Here is an 18,430-nt window from a genome sequence, read left to right as displayed (position 1 = left end):
TATTTTAGGAACATCAGCATTTTCATAAGATGCATTTAAAAACCATAAGCAGGACATTCTGTGGTTGAAATAATAATATAGGCTAAGCAGAAATAATAATATAGGCTAATACATAGGCAGAGAAAACAAAATTCTCCAATACATAAAATGAGAAAGAAAAAACTTATGCCAACTGATTTATATATTGCCCCATCCAAACTGCTCTGGGCGGTGCTTAGACTTCTCAGACAATATGGAATTCCAGTCTGGCCCTAGGCAATAAATAATCTTTCCAACTGCTTAAATTAATGTCAGGAAATCTGCATTGTTGCCCTCTTTTGATACAGCAAATTTGTTTTAATAAAGTTTTGGAAAGGCTGCAGGGACATGAACATTTGTACTCTTTCCAGCAATGAGCAGAAGGTAGTACAGGCGGTCTAATTATTTCTGTCATCACCTTGTTCTGCTCACTAGCCTAATAACAGCCTTAATACTTCCGGACCACCTTGAACAATTTAGCTTGAATACGAAATTAGCAGACTTGCCAGTGTTTCTGGCCTGCACAAGTTGAAATTACTTTATTTGGTGATGCCTGAAGAAGGATTGTCTATATAAGGTAGGAAAATAAAAATAAAAATAATTGCTCGTGGAAATATTATAGAGAATTTCTAGGCCTCAGTGTGACAAAAGGAGATGTCCAAAGATGCAACTACAGAATGCATTTGGGCTTGACCCATAACGTTTGTGCCTCTTTTCTGCCTTATTCTGTAAGGGAACTCCTTGCAGACACTATCTAGTGGAGCATTAACAGATCTACCTCTGTCTCCTCTATCCATACTAAAGATGCTGCACCGTCAGTTCAAGCCTCGATACTACAAGTTCTTGCTTATTTTCAGTGTCTAAAAACAAGAACTTACCAAAGCTACTGTTTCTGAAGCAGCTGCTGCACGTGATGACCTAGTACAAATCTGGGAAGAGAAGAAGAACAGAGAATTGGCATTTTAAGACACACACACACAGAAACTTCTTATGCCAATATTTTAATAATACTAGACAAAAATTATAAATTAGATATAAAGGGAGGATTCAAAGAACTACTTTAAACAATCCCAAGGGTTTGGACAAGCACAGTGCTGCTTAAAAACATACACACAAAAAACCTCTTTTCTTTTAAATGGAAGATCCATGCCGCATTACAAGATTCACTGAGAGACTCTCCTCTGTTTCAAAAGTCATTTGCCATTCAGTATTAAGTAGGAAACCAAATGCTGCTATTCAGGTCAATCTCAAAGGGGAGATGAGGGGGTGGCTGCCCAGGGCTATGCACTGAAGCTCACCTGCTCTTCCTCCAGACTCTTCTCATTGTTGCTAGACACCACTGGGCCAGCCACTGCTTATTCACCCCTCCCCTCCTTCCACCCAGCAGCATCCTATAGTTCCAAAAGTGGGCAAAGGAGAAATAGCCGGTTGCTTAGCCATTCAGAGCTTGGATGTCTCACAAGTGAAAGACTCCACCAGTCATGTGCACTTCTGGCAGGGCATGGCAGAGGGAAGGAATTCACAGGGATACAAAACTCCCTAGAATGGACCATACAGATCTAGTATGGTTCTTTGGACCCAGGCCAATGCTTTTTTATTTGTTTTATGTAACATATAGTACTGACAGTTAGCAGCAATTATTTAAAATAAGGTGCAAGTCAAGGATACACTGGCTGACATCCAGATTAAGTTACTCAACAGTACTACTCAGGAGTTACTCTAAAGGAGTACTTAATTTCAATAGGATTTCCAACAAGTAATTTACTCAGTTTGTCATGCGCCGAACATTAATATTAGATTTAGCATAGCATGTTGATTTAATATAATTCCTATCAAAATTTTACTTTAAATTAAAGTGAGCAAACAGCACACACACTTTTTAGCAGGCTGTTTACTGATGTATTGCTGGATAATTTTCAGAAAGAGAACCTAAACAGTTCCAGTGAAAAACAAAGGTTAAAGAAATAGGATTTCTGTCTATTTACAGTATATGGCAGAGTTACTGTGCCTCTAACAGCACAGCTCCTATATATTCAACAGATGGAGCTATTTTCCACCTTGAAGTAATAGTGCTGGGGAAGCTTCACTGGCTGAAGTTCTGGTTATCACATACCTGCTAATAGCACAGAATCCATTCTACGGAAGGATTAAACACAACAGAGGCAGGGTAGGGTGCCCTGCCATAAAAGCCATCATTGGATAGTAAACAGAGGAAGAGTGGGTAAGAAGTGTAACCAAAATGTACAGGCCTCAAAACAAATTCTAGAAATTGTCATAACTGGTTTGCTTAACACTTTGGCAAACATTATAGAAAATTTACAAGCTCTGTCCTTCAAGTACTATGAGGCAGGCTAATACTAGCATCACTTTTTGAGATCCAAAATGAAACCCCTTGGCTTTATTATGATTTCTTTATGTAAATTGCTTTGGAACATTTTGTTGAAAAGTGGTATATAAATATTTGTTATTGTTTATAGTCAAATCAGCTCTCTTAGTTCTCCAAAATAAAATAAGCAGGATTATTATCTACTGATTTAGAGAGATCATAGCAAGCATGAAAAAGATATGCTTCACTCTGCAAATTCAGTAGGAACTCTAACATCCCAGATCAAAGTCAAACCATTGCTAATATTAAATAAAACTGGCAAGGTCTGTGTCTACCCGCCCCACAGGTAAACAAAGAAGTGAAATGATGGGAAATTTATCACTTCAACTTTAACGTTGCACCATCGAGTGGTGAAGTGGTTAGAGTGCTGGACTAGGACCGCGGAGACCCGAGTTCAAATCCTCATTCAGCCATAAAAACTAGCTGGGTGACTCTGGGCCAGTCACTTCTCTCTCAGGCTAACCTACTTCACAGGGTTGTTGTGAAAGAGAAACTCAAGTATGTCGTACACCGCTCTGGGCTCCCTGGAGGAAGAGCGAGATATAAGTGTAAAAATAATAATATTGTATACGTAAAAGAATACAGGGTACCCAGACAAGCAAGAGGACTTGAAACAACTGCAGAACTAGCACACCATCACCGTTACTAAAACAGGCCTATCTACATTTCATTTTGAGAGTCCAGTTTAGCCCGTGATGTGGCAGCTTGACCCGCTCTGCAGCAGAAGCCGGAAGAGTAGGAGTGCCCTATTTCGCCAAGTGCCCACAGGGGACGCCGCCAAGTTGCCCCGCGGGAAGCCGCAAGGGCCCCTCCTGGGCGCGCCTAATGTATCTGGCGTGGCCCTGCAGGTAGCAAGTACCCTGCACTTTTTATTCTATCGGACCTCTGCAGGGCCTTAGATGCACACACTGCAGGTGGACAGCGACTAGATGAGGCGGCGCCGAGAAAAGGAGCCGAGTTTCAGAGAAGCCAGCAGCGAACGATCACGGGCAGATGGGCAAAGAGGCAGGAGCATAGCATGGGACCCCTTACCATTCTCCCGCTTCTTCGCCCTCCTCCAGCTTTCCACTGCTTTGCTCACCGCTGGCTTCTGCGAGGTTCCCGCGGCTTGTTTTCACGGTCGCGCGCCGCTATCTCTTGTGTTTCCGCCCCCCTCCTTCTCCCTTGCGTCGCTTGCTCTGCGTCACTCCAGGGAGTGTCCCTCCTCATTGGCTCCTTCTTTCTCGGTTCAACTTGGAGTGGAACCAAGGAGGAGGAGCCAGAGGAAGACACAAGCTCTGATGAACCCCTCGTCCCCTCCCTCCAATCTCTGACGACAGCAGGAGCGGGAAGGGGGGAGTTTTAAGCTGTACCTGGCTAGCACGAATGTAGGCATTTGCAGAGGCAAACCTAACGGCGCCCGGGGGACATGTCTTGATTAGCAGGTCAGTGGTTGCTAGTTCGAATCCCCGCTGGTATGGGAACCACCAATATCTGGCGTGGGAGGAGGCAATGCTAAACTCCTCCTGTATTCTACCAAATACAACCACAGGGCATCTTTTACCTTTACGTTAGAAAAGGGGAGAAAGAGGTGTTGGCTGTCCCCGTGTAGGACTTAGGCCAGTCCAAATTATGGTTTTTCTCTTGGTTGGGGGCTGAAGCTCCTTTAAAAACTGGTGTCATTAAATTCAGTTTGCTAGCTATATTTTCCGTGGGAGTGTCTTTTCAGCAGTTATATGTATAGTTGAGTGAGACTTGGGCTGAGATAGGACAAGATTTTTTTTTTTAATAGGATAAGATTTTTTTATTGAACCAACAAACTACCAAAGCATACAGTACGTTGCCAAAGCACAATTATAGACAAAGTGGTTGTTTGTACATCATATATCTATAAAGATTTACACACAAGGATTTGGAGACCCACTGGGTTATAAAGTATATACAGGCAGTACTGTAACTAGGGAATGGGGGATTACAAGACACATCAGGTAAAGGGGGGGGTGTTTATGTCCAACGTCCATTTCCATAATTTGTCCCATCGCTGTTTAGAAGAGATACACTTATCTTTTTGCACATAACCATACAAACTTCCAAAAAAGATTTACTGTCTCATCCACCTGAACCTCTTGGTCGCATCTTCCCTCCCTATTCCTATGCAGGAATAGGATTATCCCTGCTGGTATGGGACTATTGCATAAATGACATATAGAAGAAGAAGCTGTGGTGGGTTAGTCTGGGGAGATGTGTCTGGGAGAGCGAAAAAGTGGGTCTGGAGTGGGGGCAGCAATATCACAGGTAGCGGGCAGAGGGAGGTACGGCGGTGGGAGTTGGGCAGGCCGTTACAGGGGAAAACGGTCCAGGCAATTGAGACCTGTTCCTTTTTCCGGCCCTTCTCCCAACCCTCTGACCCCAGGGAGCTCTGAGAACACTCCATCGAGGATTAGGGTGCTGTTGCTGAATGCCAGGTCAGTTAATGCAAAAACTTCTCTCATCCATGATTTGACTGTGGATGCATGTGCTGACCTGGTATGTGTGGCGGAGACCTGGTTGGATGGGCTGGGCGGGGTTGGTCTCTCTCAGCTCTATCCTCCAGGTTTCCAGATCGTGCAGCAGCCCCGCCTCGAGGGTCAGGGAGGAGGCGTTGCAGTCATCTTTCGAGAGACCCTCTCCGTTTCCAGGTGCCCGGTCAGGCAATCTCAGAATTTTGAGTGTTTGTCCTTGAGGGTGGGCCTCCGAGATAGGCTGGGGATTCTGCTGGTGTACCGACCATCCCGCTGCACTTCAGTCTCCCTATCTGAGCTGGCGGGGCTGGTCTTGGAGGTGGCCTTGGGTTCACCCAGGCTTATTGTTTTGGGGGATTTCAATGTCCACGCTGAGGCCCCCCCAGTGGGTGTGGCTCAGGATTTCATGGCCTCCATGGCAACCATGGGCCTGTCTCAATTGGTATCGGGCCCTACCCACGTGGCGGGACACACTCTGGATCTGGTTTTTGCCGACCAGGAAATAAATGATCTGGAGGTGGGGGAATTTGAGATAACTCCCTTGTCATGGACAAATCATCATCTGGTGGGTTTTAGTTTGACTGCTCCGTCTGCCCTCTGCAGGGGTGGTGGGCCGATTAGGATGGTCAACTCCTGGAGGCTTATGGGTCCGCTTGGATTCCAGACGGACCTCGGGGAGTTTCCAGTGTCCAGAGCTGGTGACCCTGTCGAGGCCCTGGTTGATCTCTGGAATGGAGAGACAGCCCGGGCTGTTCACACGGTTGCTCCTAAACGCTCTCTCCGGCTTGGTGGAGCCTGATCTGCTCCTTGGTTTTCCTCAGAACTTAGGGCGATGAAGCAACTCGGACGATGGCTGGAACGACGCTGGAGGAAGAGTCGTGATGAATCCGACCAAACACGGGCTAGAGCCCATTTTAGAGACTACTCCGTGGCGGTGGGGGTGGCAAAGAAATGCTTTTTCTCCACCTCCATTGCGTCTGCTCAGTGCAGACAAACAGAGCTGTTTCGTATGGTAAAAACCTTGCTCCATACATCCCCTCAGACAATGGAGGAGGAGTCATCTACAGCTCTTTGTGATCAGTTTGCCTGTCACTTTGCAGATAAAGTCGTTCGCATCCATGATGACCTGGACTCCAGAGTTTTGGCAGTTCTGGCAGATGTGTCTCTGGTACCATCTGGTCCCGTCGTGTTGGATTCTTTTTGGTTGGTGCGGCCTGAGGATGTGGACAAGATCCTGGGCAGTGTGCAGGCGACTTCGTGTGCTCTTGAACCTTGCCCTTCATGGCTAATAAAAGCTGCCAGGGAGGGGACAGGCAGATGGCTGGAGGTGATCATTAATGCTTCATTAAGGGAGGGCACGATGCCATCATGCCTCGAGGCGGTGGTAAGACCACTATTTAAAAAGCCCTCCCTTGATCCCTCCAACCTGGATAACTATAGACCTGTGTCTAACCTTTTTGGGCAAGGTGATGGAGCGTGTGGTGGCGTCCCAGCTGCAGAGGGTCTTGGATGATACGGATTATCTGGACCCTTTTCAATCTGGGTTGAAATCTTCTGCCCCGGGTATATTCAATCTTCTGCCCCGGGTATATTCAATCTTCCGCCCCGGGTATATTCAATCTTCAAGTCCCTGGTGGACTTGAAGGCTCTAGTGGATGACCTACGCCGGGAACTAGACGGGGGAGTGCGTCCCTGTTGGTTCTGCTGGACCTCTCGGCGGCGTTCGATACCATCGACCATGGTATCCTTCTGGGCCGCCTCTCGAGTATGGGAATCGGAGACACTGTGTTGCAGTGGTTCCGGTCCTTTCTTGAGGGGAGGGTCCAGAAGGTGGTGCTGGGAGACTATTGCTTGGCCCCATGGCCATTGGCCTGTGGGGTCCAGCAGGGATCGGTCTTGTTCCCCATGCTGTTTAACATCTACATGAAGCCGCTGGGAGAGGTCATCTGGGGACTTGGACTGAGTTGTCAGCAATATGTGGATGACACTCAGTTCCATCTCTCCTTGTCATCTGATCCTAGGGAGGCGGTGGATGTCCTGAATCGGGGGCTGGAGGCCGTGATGGGTTGGATGTGGGCTAATAAACTGAAATTGAATCCGGATAAGACGGAGGTACTGTTGGTCAGTAGGCGAGCCAATTGGGATGAGGAGATTTTACCGGTTCTGGATGGGGTTGCACTCCCCTTGAAGGAGCAAGTACGCAGCTTGGGGGTGCTACTGGACCCGGCTCTGCTTTTGGAAGATCAGGCGGAGGCGGTGGCCAGGGGTGCCTTTGCACAGCTTCGGCTAGTGCGCCAGTTGTGTCCCTTTCTCAAGAAGGCAGATCTGGCCACGGTTACCCATGCCTTAGTCACGTTGCGGCTGGATTACTGTAACACACTCTATGTGGGGCTGCCCTTGAAGAATATCCGGAAACTGCAGCTAGTGCAAAACATGGCAGCTAGGGTTTTATCTGGAGCTGCCTGTTGGGAGCACATCACCCCCATTCTGAAAGAGTTGCACTGGCTGCCGGTTCGTTTCTGGGTCCAATTCAAGGGTATTTGAGGGACCTCCTGCTCCCAAGGGTTGCTGCCCGCTTGACGAGGACATCTGAGGGGGCCCTGCTCCGGGTGCCGACAATGAGAGAGTCCCGGCTGTCGTGCACTCAGGACAGGGCCTTCTCTGTTGCTGCCCCCAGACTTTGGAATGCTCTCCCAGTGGCCATTCGCTCCTCGGACTCCTTCACGGCTTTTAGAAAGCTTGTTAAAACTTGGCTTTTTATCCAGGCTTTTACATAATTGTTTTTACTGCTGCTTCTGTGCGTTTTTACCTGTTGTATTGTTTTTATGTTTGTATTTTATAGATTTTAAATTTGGTTGGTTTTTATATTTTTTAGCTTAATATTTTTATTGTCTTTTTATTGTATGTTTTAACTTTTGTAAACTGCCTTGGGGTTGTCTTTTAACGAAAGGCGGTATATAAATGCAACAATAAAAATAAATAAATAAATAAATTTAGGTTTACTAACTTGATTACAAGAAGGGGGACGTTCCAGTTCCCTAGTATGAGGGCACCTGTTCCGTCCCATTTCCTTGAAGGTTTCTTTCTGGGACCTCGATAAGAGGTTCTATCACTCAAACCCGAGTTTAGTTCTTCCCAAGTCTGTTTTTCCAGATCAGGCCACTCTAACAACTTGCTTACTCCCTGCCACACTCTTTTGGCTGGGCTGAGATAGGGCTGAGAGAGATTCCTGCCTGCAACCTTTGAGAAGCCGCTGCCAGTCTGTGAAGACAATACTGAGCTAGATAGACCAATGGTCTGACTCAGTATATGGCAGTTTCCTATGTTCCTAATGTCAATGTCGCCGGTCCGGCGGTGGCGGTGGGCCAGCCTGGCCCAACTGCCTGCCTTGAGAAAGAAGCGGGAGGATGAAGCGGCGAGCTGGCCTGGCCCAGCCACCAGTTGGCTGGAGGAAGGGTGGGCCAGCTTGGCCCGGCCGCCTGCTGGGATGAGGAGGCGGGGTCGGCTTTCCGGCTAGCCCACGAGCCAGAAAGCGTGGAGTGTGGGGCAGAGGAAGGGTGGGGCGTTGGACGGTTGGTGGGGAGGGACCGGCCAGCCAGAAAGCCGGGCATGCCGGTGTGGTGGTCGGGGGGGGGGGGAAACAGTGGCGGTGAACAGTGGTGGTGGGTGGGCTGGCTGGAGGTACAGATGCTCTAAGCCCAGCTATATCTATATATTTAATTCTCTTACCCATCATGCATGTCCTCCTGGATTTGGTGGCGGAACTCTTGCAAGAGTTCCTAGCATTGGGCGAGAGTTCCTGGCAGCCACCAGGAGTCAGTGAGATGGCCAGGCCAGGCCATCCCGGGTAAGGGTGGGGGAGGCGATAGCGGCGATGGCAAAGCCCGGCCTGCCCACGGGAGGCAGCGGTGGGACGGCTGTCCCGGCCATCCCAGGTAAGGGGAAGACGACAGCAGTGGCAAGCTGGGCCTGCGCATGGGAGGCGGTGGCAGGAGAGCCGTCCCCGCAATCCCATGTTAAGGGGAGGCGGCAGCAGTGGCGGCGGAGCCCGGCCTGTCCACCAGGGGCAGGAGTTGGCGTGCCAGGCCAGTGAGACAAGAAAGTGGCGGGGAAGCAGCGGAGAGACTGCAAAGGGGGTGAGTGGGAAAGAGAGAGTGCAGAGTGGGGCAGGAGGGAGGGGGGAACAGCCAGCCCCAAATAGCACACAGATGCTCTGTGTGGGTAGGCTGGTATATAAATATTTCCAAGCCCATGCATGGCAGCTCTCATGAGCTTTCGGCAGGGGAAGAGGAAAGTGGCAGTGCCGGGCAGGCAGGGAGAAAACGGCGGTGGGCAGGCAAAAATGGCGGCAGCAGGCAGGCAAAGAAATTGGAGGTGTGTGAGGGGAGAAAACGGCAGTGGGCGGGCAGGGGGGAGAAGGTGGTGGTTGAGTTGGGGGAAATGGCATCAGGCAGGCGGGGGGAGAAAACGGTGGTGGGCAGGCGGGGGAGAAGGCAGCGGGCAGGTGGGGGGGTGAAAACAGCAGTGGGCAGGCGGGGGGAGAAAACTGCAGCAGGCAGGCGGGGTGGAGAAAACGGCAGCAGGCAGGTGGGGGGGAGAGAAAATGGCGGCAGGTGGGGGGGGCGGAACTAGAGGCACAGATGCTCTGCTCCTGGCCCAGCTAGTATGTTTATAAATCAGGAAGAAAGATAAGATACTACAATCTTTCTACATTCTCCTATACAAATAGTGTCTTTGCTCAACAGCCACTCTGGCATTAAGCTAAGGAATGTCATTTTATAAAGACTGACTTTTGTAATGGTACTTTCCATTATAAGATTTCTAAATAGTTTTTTAAATGTCAGTGATTTGAAAACTTAAGCAATAATAGAATAATTCTTGCATGAAATAGTCCCATTTGATAAATTCTGCTTTACTTCCTAGTGCCTTGTCAGAATTTGAAATAAAGAAAGTTATTACTCAAACACCCCCCCCCCAAAACCCCAAACTCATACTGTTGGGGATTTCTACCTTTCTTGCTGGGGATCTCCACATCAGAGGAATTGGGGCTGGACATAGTTATGGGCAAAATAGGCAAGAACTGAAGAAATGTTGCAACAGTGTCTAAGTCCTTCAGTAACTCTGGACTCAGGGTTCTGAGTAGGCTCATTAACCCACTGCTGCTACTACATCTAAGAATATTTATAAGGGCAGTTTGCTCCTGATATTCTCCCTTCATCCCAGCCCTAGTTGGGGTCGTTTCCTAGATGGAAACAATCCAGTTGTTTCTTGGTGGACATCCATGTTTCAAAACTGCTTCCCGACAAATATTTTTTAAAAAACAACTTATATTGGTTTAAATAAGACTTTATGCAGAAACAACGGCCTTTTCTTCTTCTCCTTTCCCTCTTTTTTCTCCTGTTTCTGACTCCACCCACCACACTCTCTCTACAGGATCCCCACTGGGACAAACTTCTAAAAGACAAAACAGAAAAGATTACTAGATAGAATACAACAATCCCTTTTTGGCCGTGGCTTTCATCCACCTCCCTAACTTCCATTGGATGCACTCCCAGGGAATAGATGGCAACACAAAGTCACCTGCCAAGGTCTTAAATAGGTATGCTGGCCATCCCTGCCTCTTAATTCTTCTCCCTGCTTCAACCTGGGACAGGTGTACCATTGTGTTATGAGGACATGTAGGACCTTCTCTGTGCTTCAAAGGATCTTCTGGGTCACTTGGTCAGCAGTAGACCCCTCTCTGTCTGGTTCCTCTGTCAGTTACATTCACAAAGCTGAGCTCACACTTACACTCAATTTTTTGAGTTTGATGTCAATAAGGGATGTAACACAGATAAAATAATGTGACTCAAGGATTGCCAGCTCTGATTGGAACCATTTATGTTCCCCACTTTGCCCCCCAGTATTTTTTCCAATATTTTTCACTATATGGAGCCACGGACATCTGCAGGATTGCTTACAGTAATCTCCCAGAAATTCCAGATCAATCCTGAAGGGCTGGCAATCCCACTTGAGTCAAGAACAATGGTGGAAAAGACTTCTGATTTACTTTTTAAAAAACTACAGAAATGTAAGAAAATTTGCAGATTATTTTGGATGTGTCTGATTATTTTCCAGCTACATGAAGAAACTTGCTAATCTGTCTGTCTGTCATCTAATTTTATACTGCCTGATATGTATATCTCTAGGTGGTGTACAAAATTTAAAACATAATATAAAACAGAGTAAAAACAGTTAAAATTTCACAAAGTAAAGTAAAAAAAATCTCATAAAATAAACAGAATTTAAACAGTTTGAAATTAATTTCAGTTAAAAGCCTGATAAAACAGGTGCAGCTTGACAGTCTTCCTAAAAGCAAACAGAGAAGGAGATGTTCTTATTTCAGCCAGGAGCATATTCGAAAGTCCTGGGGCAGCCACAGAAAAGGCCAGTCCTGTGTCGCCACTAAACTCACCAGCGGAAACCATAACCGGACTTCTGTAGAAGATCTTAATAGGCGACAGGGTTCATGACAAAGAAGGCACCCTCTTAAATACCCTGGACCCCACCTCCATAAGTGGACATATCAGCCAAAGCTGATAAAAAGCATTCCTGGTCACTGCCTCAACCTCTGAAACCAGAGAGAGTTTTGGATCCGGGGCAATCCCAAGCTACACACCTGATCTTTCAGGGGGAGTGTAACCCCATCAAGAACAGGCAGATGTAAACCATCTCTAGACACCCAACCCCACACAGTCAGTACCTACATTTTACTTGGACTCAACTTCAGTTTGTTATCCCTCATCCAACCCATTACCACTTCCAGAAAGGCATTTTGGGAAGTTATGCAATTTCCTGATGAGGTCAACATGGAGAAGTAGATCTGGGTGTCATCAGCATATTGATAACACCCTGCACCAAACCTCCTGATGACCTCTTCAAGTGGTTTCATGTAGATGTTAAAAAGAGCATTGGAGACAGCATGGAGCCTTCTGGAAATCCTTACAGTAACTCTCGCTTTGCAGAGAAGCAGTCTCCAAGCAAAATGATCAGGAGAGCGTGGGAACCAGAGAGGTGGGAACAGAAGCTCTGTAATCCCACCCTCCTCAGGTGATCCAGAAGGATACCATGGTCAATGGTATCGAAAGCCGCCCAGAGAGCCAAAAGGATCAGCAGAGTCACACTCCCTCTGTCAATAGCCAATTGGAGATCATCCATCAGGCTGATCAAGGCAGTCTCAACCCCATAGCCTACTCGAAAGCCCATTTGAAATGGGTTGAAATAATCTGTTTCATCCAAAACTTCCTGGAGCTGAGAGGCCACCACCCACTCAATCACCTTGTCCATCCATGGAAGATTAGAAATGGGTCTGTAATTAGCTAACTCGAGGGATCCAATGCAGGTTTCTTCAAATAAGCTAGAATAATAGACTTCTTAAGACAAGGAGGCATCCTGCCCTCCCTCAGAGAAACATTTATAATATTTACCAGACCCTCTCTGATAATAGGATTAGCCAAGTTGGGCAAGGCCTGTAGAGAACAGATTGTATGGTGCCCAGTCTCAGCGAGTGACTGATGGTTTCAAGTTCAACTTCAAGGGGGAGGGGGCATACACTAGCCCCTAGGGATGTGCTCGGAACCGGTTTGAAGAACCGGCAGTTCCGCCGGTTCGAAGGCAGCAGGGGACTCCCTTTAAGAGTGGGGGGAGGGTGCACTTACCCCTACCACCGCTTTCCCCCCACCAGCGTCAGGTTTTTTAACAGTCCATCGGGGCGACAGCATACCTCCCTGCTGCCCCATTGCCCTCGTCTTCTGGATATGACTGGAAGCTGCTGACGTGCCTGCGTGCACCAGCACGGACAGGCACGTCAGCAACTTCCAGTCATATCAAGGAGACAAGGGCAACGGCCAGCAGGGAGATACGCTGCCGCCCCATTGGGCTGTTAAAAAACCGACACCAGCGGAGGAAAAGCAGCGGGGGGGGGGGGTAAGTGCACCCTCCCCCCACTCTTAAAGGGAGACCCTCACCACCTTCGAACTGCCCCGCCACAGTTCCATGCACATCCCTACTAAGCCCCTCATGACCCTAGACAACTCCAATGGATATGAATTTGTCGAAGCAGTGTGGACAGAGGGGGGAAACATGCTTCTTTGCTGCCTACATTGCCAGAGCATAGATCTTCAAATGTGTTCTGTGTTTTAGTTTTGGGGAATCCCCGCAGTGGAGCTGATCACCACGGGTTAATGCGGTGAGCTTCATGTCGGCTTCATGTAGGGAGGATCCTATCAGGCAAGGGAAGAAGTAGACATCAATACACCTGCCTGGAGGTGTTTACACTGGACCCGGCAGGAAGATGTTGCCTCACCATCAACAGATGGCGTAGCTTCACATGTGGCAGGAGCCCTGGGACTCTGATTGAGCCTTGTGGGTAACAGTACTAGGACGGGGCTGAGTGAATGGAACAAACCCTGCCTGTAATCCTTAAATCTCCCCCAGGTGAGAACTCTGAGGCCACCTCAGCCTCCTTTGGCAGTGGAAGGCAGATGGCTAAACTGAGAGCCTGACATGTAATCTATTGGATTCACATAGAGTCTTCCTCCACTTATGCTCTAGTCGTCTACCTCACCACTTCAGCTCTCTTAGTTCTTCCAAATACCACAGGGCTGACTTTAAAGCAGGCCACAGAGGACGCTTAGGAGCGATTGTTTCTACTGTTCTAGTGTTTTCATTATTCCATGTTTGTACCAGAGCACTAGCAGAGTCAAGTCTAAACCCTTCCAAGACTTCGTGAAATCTTATTGTATCCAATAACCTTCTTGGGCAAACCAACTAATAGGTCCTTCACCCTGCAAAAATGGGTTGTGGTTGCAAGTCCTACCTTAACCAGATGGTGATCCATCCATGACAATAAGGAGATGACAGGAATCCCCACCCAGGGAACACCATCGTGATCAGAGCAAAAGACCAAATCAAGTGTGTGACCAGTATCATGTTTCAGTCCAGAAACTAATTGGGATAGGCCCAAAGTCATCATGGCCGCTGTGAACTCCTGAGCCGCTCATTACAACCTGGTCCCAAAATGAACATTTATGTCTCCCACCAACAACAACCTGAGCCATGTTACCAGAATTGCCCCAGAATGCTGGCTAGATGCTCTGACAGTGCTTTTGACTTAGAGTGGGAAATTAGCTTGGCTGAAGGGAAGAGTTTGGTTCCAGTATCAAATTTAAGCAGTCTGATGTCTTGGAAAGATGAGGAGACGTAGATGCAGTTCAAAAGTTTATTAAGGTATATGGGGAGAAAGAATGCAAAAAGTTCAGTTAGGAAAGGCAATAAATCTTAGCTGATATTCTCTGCAAGAGTAAGGCTAGCTGCAATTTAGCTTGAAGTCCTAATTATGGATTGATCGACTTGGCTAAGGTACATGACCAGAGTCCGGCTGAAGGCATGCCATGGAAAGTGCTTGAAAGTGGGGAGACAGAGAAAGCATGGAGGTTGTGAGGAAGCTTAGAAGGGTGAGAGGTTAGCTTCCCTGGTTCATTGGTCCGTTGGTTGCACGTTGATTGGCCTCTTCTCATGGGGAACAGGCAAAAAAGCAGGGAAGAGAAACGAGGAGCAAAGGGCTACCACTCGCCAATATGAGATTCTGTAGGATAGTGATTCAAGCAGATTCTGAGACCATGTGCTTTGGCTTGATGTAGATATATCTTGAAATGTGGTCTGAGGTGGTTTCCAAGCCATTTAACCCATCCTGAAGGTGGTAGATGCCACGCACAACAAAGTAGTTCTTTGCTGCATGGCATTAGTCATTTTGAGTGTAAATTTGCCCAACAAAGGCAAAGGTAAATTATGTAGATGTGTTGCATGTGTTGAATAGAACTGCTGGACTGACTATCTCAAAAACAGGGTGCGTCTTGGGTGTACATGGTTACACATCTCCAATTTGATGTGCTAATTTCCCTAAGTCCTTGCCAGCTAAGTTCTTACTTCTGAGGAGTGCTTCACCATGATCTCTTGTGGAAGGGAGGATTCCGTCCCTGATTGATTCGCCTTTTGAAATGGAGTCTGCTTGCTGGTGGTAGGGGCAGCAAATAAATGTTTCTTCTCCACTTCCATTGCAACTGATCCATGTAGGCCAGCTGAGCTTTTTCATGTAGCAAAGTTATTGCTTCATACATCCCGCTATGTAATGGGGGAGGAACCATCTGCAGCCCACTGTGATCAGTTTGCATTTCACTCTGCAGATAATTTGGACTCCAAGATTTTGACAGTTCTGACAGATGTGCCTTGGATACCATCTGGTCCTACTGTGTTGAATTATTTTTCATTGGTGCAGCCTCAGGATGTGGACAAGATCCTGGGCAGTGTGCAGGTGATGTCATGCGCCCTAGACCCTTGCCCTTCATGGCTCATAAAATCGGCCAGGCAGGATACAGGCAGGTGGTTGGAGGCTATAATCAATGCTTCATTAAGGGAGGGCAGGAGCCTCAAGGAGGTGGCGGTGAGACCACTATTTAAAAAGCCCTCCCTTGACCCCTCCAATCTAAATAATTACACACCTGTTTCTAACCTCCCTCTTTCCGGGTCCAATTCAAAATGCTGATTTTGATATTTAAAGCCCTTAATGGTTTGGGGCCTGGATATCTGAAGGACCGCCTGCTCCCAAGGGTTTCTGTCTGCTTGACAAGGTCGTCAGAAGCTACTGTGCTCCGCATGCTGACGGTGAGAGAGGCTTGGCTGTCAAGCACATGGGAGGACAAGGCCTTCTCAGTCATTGCCCGCAGGTTTTGGAATGCTGGTATCCACTCCTTAGCCTCCATCACAGTTTTTAGAAAACAAGTTAAAACATGGCTATTCACCCAGGCATTTATGTGAGAGTACAGTTTTTACTGCTGCTGCTTTGCATTTTTTGTGTTACTATTTAATATAGATTTAAGAACTGCAAGTGTGTATTTGTACTTCTTATTTGTATTCTAATTGTGCATTTTTAAAATTATATTGTAAACTACTTTGGGATTATTTTAATGCAAAGTGGTGTAGAAATGGAACAATAAAAATAAATAAATAAATAAATAAATAAATAAATAAATAAAATAAAATCTCTTTCTGGCAGCTTTACTACCGCCGGGGGAGGGGGTCATTAGAAATCACAGGATTGACCAATTTCCTTAAAATAAAAATACAAAAAGTCCTGCAATTTTGGACTACGTGTGTGCCCAATTTCAGAACTCTAAGCCCAGACAGTCTGGGAGTATAAAGGGTTGGGCAAAGGGGGGGCATGTTGTTCTTTTTTATGAAGGCAATGGGTAGATCCCATCACATGGGGGTGGAATGATGGTCCAAGGGCCTTCAGTTCCAGAAGTTTGTGTAATATTCTGCCATTAAACAAGCCACTTATAGGACTGACTTCTTTGACTTCTTGTCATGGCTCAGACTTCAGAATCAGAAGACTCAGAGCAGGAAGACTCGCCTGCTAGTGAGCCACAGCAGCAAGATTTGGCAGAGAAACCAGACTTGGGACCTGAGGATTCTCAACAGCTGCCAGACTTGAATTCTGATGTGGAAGAGCCTGGGATTCCACCTATAGTGAGACAAAGTATCAAGAGGCAGATTCAGAGGGACCCACGCAGGTGCAGGAGATAACAAAGCCAAACTGCTGACTCAGGGAAGCCTGATTGGTTCCTGGATCTGTTGAGCCTTATATATTCAACAGTCTCTCATGGCTGAGTTGCTGTTTGCAACTTCGCTGGCAGCAGATACTGTGCTCTTGGAATTATATCTTTTCCGTGTTCCAATTTGTCTTGTCTGTACTTCCCTGTATTGTTCCCTTAATTCCTTGTTCTGTGTCCTTCGCTTGTTTCATTCCTTGTTTTGTCTTTTCTTCCACTTATTACTCAGTTATTGTTAGAGGGGGGGTACCTAGTTTTAGTTCAGGGGGACTTAATTCATTTACTGTTTTCTTTGCGAGCCTTTTATTTTCCTTCATCCAGTTTCGTTGCTGCTTCCTGTTTACTCTCTCTCTCTGGGGGTTGTAAATCCTGTAGGTATAGCCGGGCTAGCAGTTCACAACACTTCTTCAAAGTTTTTTTTTAATTCAAAAAAATCATTAAAAATCAATAGATTGAATTATCCACTTCAACATCAATGCACAGAGTCCTGCTAACCTGTCCTACATCTAAGCCCAATTTCAGAACCCTAGGCCACACCATTCCCGAAATATAAAGGGGGGTGAAAAGGGGTGATGTTTACCCTTTTTTATGAAGGAAGTGGGCAGATTCCTCCACATGGGGGTGGAATGATGGTCGGGGGTGGCAGGGTCTGGTTCCAGATGTTTGGGGTTGGGGGTTTTTTTTTGGTAATTTTCTGTCATCAAACAAGTTACTTACAGACTTTTTTTGAAGATTTTAAAAATATTCAAAAAAATCATTAAAAACCATGGATTGACTGATCTACTTCAAACTTAATACACATCCAGATAACCTGTCCTACATCTGTGCTTTGTTTCAGAACTTTAGGCCAAGTCATTCCAGAAATATAAAAGGGACCCTCTTTTCCCTCGGGGAAAATCATGGGGTCTTCTAGGAGAGAGGGCACATGGACAGAGGCCTTCACCCCTACCCCCAAATTCCAACCTTAACACAGGTATAAACAAGAGGTTCTAGTGAGAACTAATCTGCCTACTTTCCTTTCACTCTAATCTTAGTTGATATTAACCATCTTCACAAGTCAGCCCTCTTGTGCCTGAAACATTCAGGCATCCACCATCTTGAATTGGGGTGGATGACACCATCACAAAATAAGTGTTTGAGGTGACCCTATGTGTCCCTACAACTGTACCCAATTTGGTTCAAATCAGCTAGGCGGTTTACAAGTTAGCCCACTTGTGCCTCAAATGTTCGCACATCCCAATCTTGAGTTGGGGTGGATGATATCATCACAAACAATGCTGATGAGGTGTACATATGGACTTGTAACTGTACCAAATTTGGTTCAAATCAGTCCAGGCTTTGTGAAGTTGATAGAGGCACACATGCACACAAAGAGCTGGGTGATCTCATAAGCTTTCTTTCCTTAAGGAAAGTAGGCTAAAATGGGTTAATCAGTGAAGCTATTCTCATGCACAGCAAAAAGCCCAGCCTGGTTTTCGCTGCATTTGAGAATCACTGGGCACCATGTGACTCTCAGTGGTGGCGTGGCAGCAAGCCCTCTAACATAGCCCGCTGTTTAGTCAGGGTTTTGGGTGCAAGCATGCCCCCAAACCGGACTAAGTTATTGTGTGTCTGTCGTGGCTGCTTGCAGCTGTGGCAGGAACACTCGGGGTGGGGGTCCCCAGTAATGTACTGCACACTCACATGGTGCATTATTGGGGCTCCAGGGGGTGGGGTGCCATGTGGCGGCATTTCCCTGTACCCGATCCCCGGAGCTGCCAGGTGAGCTGTGGGAGAACTGGAGCCAAGCTGCCACTCATCTGGGCAGGCGATCCACCCAGGGGCGTATCTAGGGTAGGGCAGGCAGGGCACGTTCCCCGGGCGCCACTTGAAGGGGTGCGCCATTCTTTAAAATGAAA

General features: G+C 47.1%; 1 protein-coding gene and 1 long non-coding RNA gene across 8 annotated transcripts in view; one reads left to right on the top strand and one right to left on the bottom strand.

Moving 5' to 3' along the window:
- POT1 (protection of telomeres 1) overlaps positions 1-18,430 on the bottom strand; it is a 138,922-nt gene that overhangs the window by 75,921 nt on the left and 44,571 nt on the right. For 4 of the 7 annotated variants that reach the window (XR_008308063.1, XM_053253347.1, XM_053253351.1 and 1 more), the window contains exon 3: positions 897-947. Coding sequence is in view for 5 of the 7 variants with exons in the window: in XM_053253347.1 (XP_053109322.1) it covers positions 897-947 (51 nt within the window). In the remaining 2 variants the exon portion in view is untranslated. Of the gene's footprint in view, positions 1-896; positions 948-3,436; positions 3,664-18,430 lie in introns of those variants that run through there. The other 3 variants (XM_053253349.1, XM_053253353.1, XM_053253352.1) reach the window with 2 other exon arrangements.
- LOC128326468 (uncharacterized) lies at positions 3,649-16,654 on the top strand. The gene is made up of 2 exons (XR_008308066.1): positions 3,649-3,828; positions 16,297-16,654. It is a non-coding gene; the product is annotated as an uncharacterized LOC128326468 (long non-coding RNA).

Source organism: Hemicordylus capensis, chromosome 5, assembly GCF_027244095.1.
Source record: "Hemicordylus capensis ecotype Gifberg chromosome 5, rHemCap1.1.pri, whole genome shotgun sequence".
In the NCBI taxonomy this organism is placed as follows: domain Eukaryota; kingdom Metazoa; phylum Chordata; class Lepidosauria; order Squamata; family Cordylidae; genus Hemicordylus; species Hemicordylus capensis.
The sequence above is the reverse complement of the archived record's forward strand: the minus strand, read 5'-3'. Positions and strand labels throughout refer to the sequence as shown.